The sequence below is a fragment of the Pezoporus occidentalis genome, unplaced genomic scaffold (genome assembly GCF_034315485.1).
Source record: "Pezoporus occidentalis ecotype Australia unplaced genomic scaffold, CSIRO_AGI_Poc_V1 ctg9, whole genome shotgun sequence".
Lineage (NCBI taxonomy): Eukaryota > Metazoa > Chordata > Aves > Psittaciformes > Psittacidae > Pezoporus > Pezoporus occidentalis.
The window spans coordinates 5,192,360-5,204,470 of NW_026916262.1; the positions used below are offsets into that span (position 1 = coordinate 5,192,360).

Below are 12,111 nucleotides of genomic sequence, written 5' to 3' on the forward strand. Positions count from 1 at the left end.
TTCTATTAAATCCATTAAACTGACACTATTAATTAGCAGATGTGTTAGCATGTATGTGATTTCTCTCATGAGAGAAAGATTCATGAAGTTGCCTTGCCTTGAATTAGGCTAGGTGTGTGACTGAACATTGCCTATACACTTGAAGTTCAGCCGGGTCCCCCGCTGCAGGAACTGCATAAGGTATTTATATAGCAACAACGTCTTCCACTGCTCCTGCCTCCCGCAGTGACATGGATCATTAATGGCAGCTGCCTGGGGAATGGCACACTCAAACATCAGTAGCATCACTCCCTGCACCGCCAAGAGGCAGGAGCTGACGGCTGGGGGCAAGCAAGGAAGATCCTCTTATGCTGTCCCTAAGGTTCTAGAGCAGTTCAGGTGCAGAGGTGAGCATTGCCTGCCAAAGAGGGTGGAAATGAGGGATTTCTCCATCCCATCTCCAACAAATGTGTAAGTGGGAAAGAGGATCTGTCAGAAGACAACTGTTGTCTGCGCAAAACAAGCAGCAGGCAGGGCTGTTTTGTCATGTAGCACAAGGAAAACAGCCAGCAAAATTAAAAAGTCATTTTCTCTCACAGCTAAATGCATCAGTATTTTACAAGCAAATGTTTAAACGTACAACAAAGCCAAAATGTCAAGCATCCTGAAATCTCTATCTCCAAAGTACAGCTTTCTGGAAGCACTTCTGATTTGGAGTAGCTAAAACCAATACAGTTCATCAGCGCCAGCAGAGCAATGCTGATGAAACTCAGCATTTGCTGGGACAACTCACCAGCTGAGACAACACAAGAGTCCAGGACCTGACCAGAAGCCAGGCAAGAGCCTATGTCACACAATGAAGTGTGTGACTTCTCATGAAGTCTTGCTCCCAGCCTACCACACCCCAGGAAAAAAAAAACCATGCATTTCTCAGCTGGCCTGTGTAAAGCAGAAGAGTATTTCTGAGGGTTTTTTCTATAAAATTTTAAGTGAAATAAAACTAAGGGGAGTTGCACTGAATTCTACCCATTCCTTTCATCTAATTACGACACACACATTAGTAAGATGCTGCTAACCACACAGTATGCCAGTGTGTATATAGATTCTTATATATCTGTTTTATTCAGTAATATTTTATATTAAAATTCCTATTTTTTTTTTAATTTTATTTTTAATTTAGTATTATTTTATGAGTGCTTTAATCTAGTTGTGACACTAACATACTGAGTCATTTATCCAGTGGAAGCCCAGTATCTTAAGCTGAATGCAGAAACTCCCATATCTCTCCAGCAATCCCAGTGCACAGGATACATAGTAGACTTGACAATATGAGCTCAACAGCAATGAAGAAATACTTCTTACAGTTCAGACAAACGGGTCTAGATTGCAACCAGCCTGACTGTAATTTGCTTCCCAAGAAAAGATTCTGGGAGCATTCTGTGTGAAAATTGTTTTATATTTCTTCCTTCCTCTAAACCCATTATTTTTCCATGGAAACATATGCTAATCTGTAACTTATGCAATAATAATTACACAAGCTAAGCTGATTATAAATATATATAATCGCATATTTATGTCAGTGCTTTCTTTTAGCTAAAACATCAAACACAAAATACACATAGCATTTTAGGCTTGGATTTTATGTTCTAAGATCCCAACTGAAAGAAATCTAATAAAATATATACTATTTTTATAGTTAACTCAGTAGGAATACTTACAGCATGTGAGAGTCTTTGCAGAAATAGTACTGATGAAACTAAAATTGCAAATGTTACACAAAAATACATTAACCTGTAATTACGCTACAATTTCTGATAACATTTTTCCTAAATAACCTCTTTCAAATCAGACCTTGATCAACCACCCCAAGATTCTCTGCAGAATCCACATTCCAACATTATTCTTTAATGTCATGCGAGAACAGCTATGGAATTAGAGTGGAAATGTGCATGCCAGCATATAGTACCACCACCTGAGGGGGACTGCATATACAACCACCAGTAGCTTAGTTATGGTTCACAAGAAGTCAGCTCATTAATTAAAGAATTCAGCTGTATTTCCTAGAGAGAACTTTGAGAGAGAACCCAAGGGTGACTACAGAATAGCTGTTACTTTGCAATATGCAAAGGATATTTATGGATTTATTTTGCAGAGTTAAATCTTTACTGAAATTAATAAGCTATTAAACAGAAAAGCTGTGTGACTGCACAGCTTTTTAAATAGCAAACCAGTTCATTTCTAGGGAAATACTGTTCTTATTAATTTACAAACATTTTACAGACTTTATTTATGTAAGTAAGTTCAGAATTTTGTTTGCACTGTATGTCACATTTTCTAGCTTATTCTTTATTGTGTAGATTTTTACTGTGATGACTTTCAGTGAACCACAGCACAGGAACAGAGAGAAACCCAGAGATGGTGCAGGGACTTGGGGAGCTGAGTGAATTAATGTTATTCTCCTCAACTTGGTAGCTGTTAACACTTCTGCATCCAGTACTCTCCTCTCCTGTGTGCTGAGGTGGCATCTGTGAAAACCAGAGTGTTCATGACCTTACTCCTCCAAACCTGGGGCAGTAACATGGCCAGTCTCTCCACTGGGAGAGTAGGGAGGAGATCAGTGGCAGCAGTTTCCACCTAACACCCATGACCTTCACCATTCCAGCTACTACAAACAGTTTGAGGTCCATGCAGATCCTGACCAGTGAAGAGTCATCTTCTGTGTGCAATGTCAGCTTGTTCCATTGGTCATATTTTAAGAATCTAAGTCAAAACAAAAGTCTGTAATACCACAGCTCATTCCAGTCTTGCAATAAAAGGAGGGAAGACACAGAGAGGCCAAAAAAGCTCTGACTCTGCTTGGTTGTACTGATACTCCTGTGAAAAAAGCCAGGTAATCTTAAGTACTCAATCACATTTTTTTTTTTCCTCTAAAATACTCACCTGACTTTCCCTTTGGTGTTTCTAAGAACAGTTGCAGCAAAATTTTGTGTAACACCAACCAGGCTGATTCCATCCACTTCCACAATTTGGTCATTCACTTGGATCCTTTACAGGGAAAACACAAGTATATAAATAAATGTGTGAATTGTTGGTGAATTTTCAGCAAAACTCAGCACAGAGAGATCATTTTCGTTTATTTTAAACAAAGACTTTAAACAAAAAGTCAGTCATAAAACATTTGAGGTAAATATGAAAAATTCATCCTTCCTTGCGCAAGTACGTCTCATAAATCCAGCTTCAAAGTTACCATTACAATTAAAAGCATCAATCATCCAATCACTTTCCTTGTATATAAAAACAGCAATACAAACTCTTAAATTTGTCATATGACTTAAATTAAATGAGATAGTTGAATGGTTCTTCTATCATTCTTTCCTAAGCCAGTCTTGAAAACAGAATAAGACATAGCTCTGGTATTTCATGCTAATAGCAAAAAAATGCAGCATTTAACTAAAACAACCTGCTCATCTGTGGAGAAAAGAGTGCCTGCATCAGACTTAATTGTGACATACTCCGTTCAAATATTTCATCTAACTTGCTCCAAAAAGATAAATTCCCAGTATAAATGTTATCTTGCTGCAACCAATAAAAATAAGACCTTCTACAGTTTTAATGAGGATTCCCTCTGAAACCAAACACCTATTGACAGTCAATACGCTGTCTGGTGCTGGAAAAGTTAAGCAGAATAAAAAACATGTTGTTTTTATCTGAAGCAAGCACTGCTGCAAAATCCCTAGAGCAGGCACTGGACTCATTTGGATTACAAATAGTTGGAAAGAGGACTGTGATACTAAAATGTCCTCTAGAAACGCACAAACTCCTATCATTTCAAAAATCATGTCAAAAAAACCCAAACCAAAACCAAACACATTCAAAATTAATCAAAGGGAGCAACTTTCAAGTACTTACATGAATGCTACTGATCCAAACTATACAGTTTACAAAGGGCTCAAGAAATAGTTACAGGAAAATCCTATTTGAATTATTCAAATATACCTAAACCAAGTAATTTAATACCATAGGACATCACAGTGATAAGACTTTCTTTCAAAGAATAACAGAGGCTTCAAAAGAGGGCAGAAGCATTCTGACTTAGAGCACCAATTTCTTTGTCAAGTCTGAGGCAGGCAACTCTTTGCAGTTCTATATGTGTTCGAGCAGTATCTGCAGTTCTTTGGACTCCATTGATGAGTAAGATATACAAGATTTATTCTTTGGCAGCCTCATACCACAGAATTTCACTGTATTCTGGGCAGGATCTCCCTTCTATATATGAGAAACCTTGAAAAAAATTGTCTTTGTGACAGCCCATAAACTCTTATCTTGAAAACCAAATCAGGCATTTTGATCTCAAAATCTTGTTTCAGTTTTCACTGAACCATTTCATAAATACACCAACCATACTAATATCTGCTGTATGTCAATACTGTAAAAAATTATTACACTTTTTCTACTTTAGCAAACATGAGGTGCAGTCAGATGGATGCAGGAGTTCCAAGAAGAGAAGTTTAAGAAGTTGGTGCCCACTGAGTGGGATGATGTCACCCTCTTGGCTGAAAACTAAATGGTGGCAGAACAACTGATTCCTTTCTTATGGCTATATAAGTATAGCTACAACACTTTATAGTGTTCTAGCGGTGTTCACACAGATTCATAGTTATAGTATTTCAGGTGATGAAACCTCATGTTAGGGAACTGTTGCCTGCAACTTTGTAGGTGGCTCTATCTTGATCTGCTGCAATTCAGTCTGATTCCATCTGTCTTTCAAGCATATTTTGTATCTTCTTCTTTCTTGTTTGTACACCTCCTAAATAAATTTCCAACTATTTTTTACGGCCACTGTTATCCAAACCTCCTATCTTTCTATACATACATATATTTAATTATATATAAACATACAAACATATCAAGAACCACATAATGAACTTAATTTTTATTCATATTATATAATTACATGTAACTTAAAAAACAGGTTTCCTGCATATTGCCATACATATTCTGCACTGCCCAAACTAAAACACTCCCACAGCCATATTCTCCTGCTTCCTTCCTCTTCCTCGGGAATCCCCTCTCTAGCCCCATTCCAACCACACCTCTATAAGGCTGTAGCCTAGCACAAATCCTCCAGACAAGCCACCCCAGGCACCTTCTAGATCACCATATTCTCACAGCCATGTTCTGTGGAGAACCTGCCCTGCAGAGTCCCCTCCATTAGGAGCTCGAGGCTTCCTCCGACTCTCAAATATAAACAAAAAACTGGCTGAGGATGGCAAAGCCTGAATTACAGATGTTTAACTGCTTTTGCCATTAATTAAATTGGTCATTCCGACAATTATTTTCTAATGCTCATAACAAATCTTTGCCTATGTGAAGCAGCACTCCAATGAGGTAGCAACTATAGAAGTGAACCAACTGAAGTTACTTGCATAATTACTGCTCTGTATGATGAACTGAAAATTTAACCTAGAGTATTTTTCAAGTTAAGAACTGAAAACTGTTTTGAAGTGATGAACTGTTTTGAACTGTTTCAAAACTGTTGTTCTCAATGTTATCAAAATACTTTAAAATGTGAATGACTCATCACCAGAATAATTTGAAAGAAACAGCTATGAATTCATCCAGTTAAAGATTTTATTTTTCATCTTTAGTCTAATTATTTATTTCATATTTTATACACTATTAATAATCTCTCTTATTATTTATCAACACGCTTGCCTTTGGATTCATCTCAAAGCACCCTCCTCCCTGGTTAAATACTGCCACACAATGCCTTTTGATAGGACAACTAAACACTACCTGTTTGCTTGTAGCAACATGAATCAAGCCAGTGGTGCTTAATCACTGAGAAACCTCTTTGTACAGATTTTGGGAGGCATGTACTTTATATCATGATTTGATGGGTCTTTCAGTAAAAGATGGGTGTTATCCTACAGACAGTGTAATGTTTTAAATTGTAGTTTCAGAAGAGCCTGTTTGAAGATTGCTATGTGGTTACTCAGAATATCTGATGCAACTGCTGAAATAAAACTGTGTTTTCTGTTAGGAGACTTTGCTTTGCTATCGATGTTAATGATTAACTAGGCTTTTCACAAAGATGAGGTTAACAGGACCCTTTACAGTTGATGCACTTTATTAGAGAAGCAGCTGCTCCTGACTGAGAGGATTACATATCCCTTTCCCAAGTGAATGATCAGTCAGGCTCTCAAAGAGAAAACCAGAGGGCTGTTTCTCAGCTGACTGAACATTCAGCCAGTTGAAAACCAACGCAAATATTAGAATGGTCAAAGAAAGCTGTTATTTTATTCTTAGCTGACAAGCTCCTTTCAGATGCCATCTCAGGAAATGAAGGAAGAGACTTGTAATTGAACAGTAGCTTCTGTAGCCCACTCAAACACGTAAATAATGAGAGGAACAGAAAATACATATAATAGACCAGTAGTGAGCGACTCTGATTTTCAGCCAGAGACTTTCACACAGAATGCCAGTTGTGAGCTTACTGCTTTCTGGCTGAGCTCAAGCATACCTTTCAGACAAAAAATTCACTTAAATTTACAGTAATGGATGAAGTCATGACACCTGGAGGTGTCAGCTTCTTCACTTCCCTTCATAATTTTTAAGCCTGTGATAAATCAGTACTTGGCCTTCAACCTGGTATCTTATTGCCCAGATCAGTAAAGATACCTGCAAATGCAATCTAGTAGAGGGTATACTTCAGTAGTCCCAGAGTGATGTTATTAAACTTTGCATCCCCCTGTGCCATGTAGAGCCTTCTGATTTAATTTGTGTGGGGTTTCCACAGCAGAACAAACTTTTGCCTGGTTGAAAAGTTACAGGCGCTCATCAGTAAAGAACATGTTACTGCACTACATATTTTAGAAGACAGCATAAAGTGTTTAGAGTTTATTGTTACTCTATTTACCTGCGCTCATGTTTGGTATTATATATAACTAATATAACAAATCAGTAACAGTTAAAAATAGAAGCAGAGAGGTGTGTAAGCAGACTTAATTGCTAATGTATCAGCTAAGTAACATGTTATTTGCATGCAAATTTAAAAAGGGTATGTACTGGGACAAGCCAATAAATTACATGGGTTGGAAGATGTTTAAGAATACTTTTCATTATTAAATGATTACACAGTAAAGTGTTTTTCTAACTTTTAATTTGAAATACTGGCCTGATTGTGGCAGGTATTATGTAATACACAGATAGCTCTGTCCTGTATTGTGTGTTCAAAAGGAATTCTTTAACCTGCACATACCAACTAAGCAATTCTAGAAGCAACCAGGATTTATATGATTATCATGTAAGAATACAAACACCAATGTACTTCTTTAAAGGGCAAGATTTATGGTGCAGCTTCTTATTTCAATTGACTAACCCACTTTCAGTGCTGTAGGGGTGAAAACTGAACTCTGGAACAGAAGAATATGCAGAGTGAGAAATATAAAGTAACAGCCTGCACTAGTAAACTTGAAAAGAGGTGTATTTAGTAAGAGTTTAAGCATTCAGATACACTATTTTCCACATGTGGAGCAGAAGTCTTTTTCAAAAGTACTGATTGTTTAAACACCTTTAAAATCTAAGCTACCTTCAGAAGTGATAGACAATTTTGAATCACCAGCTTTCCTTATGCTAAAGCATGGGGGGTTTCAGTAGTCATGAACACACATCTTTGGCAAATCTGTTCTCCTTAAGGAGACTGTTCAACCGTATGTCTTCTCATAACCACACCAGGTATTTGGGCCTTACCAATGAAGTCTTCAAATTTTACAGCTTTGAGTTATCATGACATACACTGAGCAAACAAGCCTTCCCTTCGAAAAATCATAATTGATTCTAATTATTGCTGGGAAGGTTTCCAAACACTGAATCTGGTTTACCTGCCATCTCTTTCTGCTGCCCCACCTTCTGTTACTGTTTTGACAAATATTCCCAGCTTTTCGAGGCCTGCATCTGCTCCAACTCCCATTCCAATAATGCTTATGCCAAGGCCATCTTCGTCTGTGAAAAAGAAAAGCAAAAGCAGAAACTTCTTACATTTGATTTGTACAGTTATTTGGTAAGTAAACATATATGCTTTGGCTCCTCTTGGTTTCCCATGTCACTACTATTAACAGTATTTTGCTTCCTTTTAAGAAATCTATTAAATTACACACAAAGAAGTGTCACCTTCACCTTATGAGTAGCTTAGAATGACAATCAAGATTTTTACTCTTCCTGTGGTGAGTGAACACACCATTACAAGCACCCTGTAAAATCATGTGTTAACAGAATGTCACAAAACAATTCTCTTGGGGAAGTAAAGAACTGCATGTCCTGACCTGCCTCTTTAATTCCTTTTTAAACAATTTCTGAAATACAAAAAGCCAAGGTGACTAAGACAGATTCATGGAAATTCAAATTAGGCTCTGTAGGCATGTGTGGACTTCCTCAGGCTTGCAGATCAGTGTCACAGGAACTGAAAATGTCACACAGACCATGTACCTTTTTCTAGTTCAACTGGGAAGAGCTCCAGTTTTTCCACACGCTTCTCGAGTTCATATTCAGCTGATGCAGCCACTGGGTCAACTTCATCATTTCTCCTGTCATAGTCTTCATTAGAATATGTATTGAAAACCTGTGGAAACAGAACAAAAATCACTCAAACACCTACTCAAAAAAGACTTCCAACTTATGAAAATAACTACTGTTCTAATCCTGTGATGTTGCAGAGTTTGAAAAGGTTTTCAATGACAAATTGCTCTTGTTCATTCAAACTTCAGGTTTTTAAATTTGTGCTTTTTCATTCACTTAAAGCACAAGTTTTGGTTGTAAAAGTCAAGTGAGTATAAATGATTGTTTTTTATTGTTTGTGATTATAAATGCAGAAGGTGACACTGAATAAGTCGGTCTACACATGTTAACATTTAATTCAACTCATTAAAATGCACTATTATTAAAGATCCACAGACATGAAAAAGCAAAATACACTGAAATTATGATCTGTATACAGCTTCTGCTTCAGTCTTTACTCCTAATGATGTTCCAGTTTGCATTCATCTAACCAAAGCTAGACCTGAAGATTACTGATCCACATTTACACCACTAATGGATATCATTAGAGATTACACTCCATATTGTGTATTAACTTTTTTAGGGGAGCAACATACATAACCATGGGTATTTTTATTTTTTCAACTAACCAGGTTTACAGCTTTATTTCAGCTTTAAAGCAGTAATTTTAATACTGACTGTATGAACCTTATTATATTATTTATGCTATTTTCTATCATACTTTCAGCATGAATATGGCCTTCAATCAGAGATTATTCAAACCTTCAGGAAATTTAAACAGTCAGGAAAAACTTATTTTCGTATTTTAAGAGGTCAAAGTTTGCCAGCCTAATTCACTTAACTGGTCACATTTTGCAGTGATGAAAGGATACACAAAATTAGTGGTAGTAATTTTACTGAATTTCAGTTCCATGCATATATCATATTCATTACTTCTAATAAAGGAAAACGAGTCCTCTTCCTGTTTTACAGGCACCATACAGAAGACACAATTATATAGCCATGTTTTTCTGTATTTCTCTTACAACACAAACCACAGCACCATGCTATGTAGCTACATGTATATTCAGAAGCAGGCTTGCTTGGAGTCTTCTTAATGACTGCCCTTGGAGCAAGCATGCCAGCTTGCTGTGCAGTGCAACAACAGCAGCTGTGCTCATATCCACCTGAGGTTTCACCTGCCCAAACAGCTGTTGGTGCACATTAATTTCTTTGAAGTAGTAAATATATTAAAGGTGCAACACTGAAATACTATTAAACACTACCACAAGTACAGTAACTGTGTTATGGCTAGCACAAAACCACTTCAAAAGAATTCCCAGCTTTGTACGAAATAGTGGTCAAAACAGAAAAAGATGTTTGTCACTCCAAGGAAATTTAAGTCCTGTATTTTACAATGCACAGCATTTGCTTCTTCCAAGACCAAAAAAGAAAAAAAAGTTTTACAGGAATCCACAAACCTATCTCACACTGCTTTGCAGCGATACTGATGCAAGACAAATGCTCTTTAAACTAAATCATGTTCTTAAGAAGCCTTAACAAAAATATCTAAATGCTGATTAAAATAAGTCCCGTACTAAATACTGCCCAATGCTGCTGAACATTTTATGCTGCTTTAGTATGTATAAGATTGGAGAAAATACAGTGATGCAGTAATAAGCATTAAACGTAACAATTTACTTGGTTGAAAATTACCTGCAAAATCTATGTCCAAATTATGTCCACGCAATACACAAACAGGAAAGCCATGCAAACAGCCAACACCTTCAAAACGTAAGTGATCACCTTCAGCTCCTTCCTTCTGTTTGTGGATGCAATAACTGCACCTGCATCTAGTATGTTGTAAAGACCTTGAATGATGTATTAATTTCTCCTCCTGTTATTAACACCACCGGGTGTTTGAACTCCCAGTTAAAATGGAAAACAAAACACAGGGTGTCCATATCTGCTTAACAGCCCGACAAAGGAGTTCTGAAAAGTCTTTTGTTACTCCATGTCTTTCACAAACCTCTTACACAAGAAAAGGCTTTTTTTGTGTAGTGTGCCCCTGGCCTCCTGTTTCTCAAAACACTTGAAGACAGGAAGAATCATAAACATGGTTTTCTATGTAGGCCACATCAAGCTAGAAAAAAACCCACAGATCTAATGATGCTAACGTGTATGTAGTGAAAAAGAAGTAGGTGCAAGACAGAAGGCCATCCTATTTATCTCTTGGTTGAGATGTACAACTCACAGCAACCATCTCTAACTTGACATGAGAATAGATCAAACCAGTCAGTGCCCACACAACAGTAACAAAAAGCCCTGCAGCATGGGGATGGGTCATCTCCCCTGGCAGCCTCCCTTCTTCTCGTTTGCTGTCACAGGTTTGCTGCACATCCACTGAGGGCTCCATATCCAAACCCAAACTCATTCATCCTGACACCAAGCAAAATAAGGAGCAATCAGCAGAGCCAGAACCAACCAAAACATTACTGCACAAAGGTTTGACCAACAAACCTTTAAGACTGAAATGCAGCACCCGTGCAAACAAGTACAAGTTATAAACAACAGCTGTGAGTTTAGTTTGGAGTGTATAAAGCATGACGAGGGTGACCTGTGGAATGTGGAACACGGACAGATGTCCTAAAGAAAAATGGAGATACAGTCACTAGCTGTTGAAGGATGGCAAGACAGGCAGATAAATACTGCTTGCTGAAGACAAAGAACAGATGAGGGTAAAGTGTAAGGAAAAAATATGGCACAAAATGAGTTTATTTCTGGATTCTTTTTCATTATGTTAACTGGCCCTGTTCTTTTCCATGTGTTTAACGACTGGCATTAGTGTATTGTGGCAGCAATTTCAAATTTGTTGCAAAGTGACTGGATAATTTTTTTTCAAGGCATCACACCGTATATTGTGTTCTTGTTTGGGATTATCCTTCTTGACCCAGATTAGACAGAAGAAATGGCTTCTTGAATCTTGCTCGCTGCTGCACATGAAAAGGGAACTAAAGATGCTGTTGGTGTTGAACACAGTTATAATTCTGTGTTGAACACAGTTATAATTCTGTCTCCAAATACATTGTGCCTCTCTTATCTAGTATCTTACCTAAGCATCCAGAGATTGTAGGATCACTGATATTATCTAGGTAAAATAGTCTGTGTTTCCTACCTGCCATTAACTCACCATCTTTTGAACACTGGTCATATGATCTCGCCCACTGCCTTCAACATATCTTTTGACTAGAGGAAGAAGGATATTCTTGTATGCCATTTACCTCATTTTGCAAAATCACATTTAATGGCTGACTGATTCTATTAAATGAATCTCTGAGTGTTAAAAGGAAGAAAAGAAAATTTGTGCTTGGCAATTTTCTTTCTTTGTGAAACAGTCTATCCACCATAGTAACGAACTGCTTGCTCAGTACAGTCATGAGAAATGTCACTCAAGATTTTACATTGCTAAAAATAAAACAAACAGTTATAACTTTTTCGTCAAAGTATGGTTAACTTGATTCAAACAGACCTACTTCGTCATGACTGTTGCCCCTGTGTTTCCTAGAGTGTGTGTGGGATTTCAGACTCATGGGAATT

The 12,111-nt window shown here is 37.4% G+C and overlaps 1 protein-coding gene across 4 annotated transcripts in view; it reads right to left on the bottom strand.

The window, feature by feature from the left end:
- The window catches only part of PPP1R9A (protein phosphatase 1 regulatory subunit 9A), a 139,860-nt gene that overhangs the window by 58,283 nt on the left and 69,466 nt on the right, over positions 1–12,111 (bottom strand). For all 4 annotated transcript variants that reach the window (XM_062604986.1, XM_062604985.1, XM_062604984.1 and 1 more), the window contains exons 3-5: positions 8,467–8,599; positions 7,863–7,983; positions 2,920–3,024 (exon numbers count right to left, since the gene is read on the bottom strand). In XM_062604986.1, the coding sequence (XP_062460970.1) occupies positions 2,920–3,024; positions 7,863–7,983; positions 8,467–8,599 (359 nt within the window). The remainder of the gene's footprint in view (positions 1–2,919; positions 3,025–7,862; positions 7,984–8,466; positions 8,600–12,111) is intronic.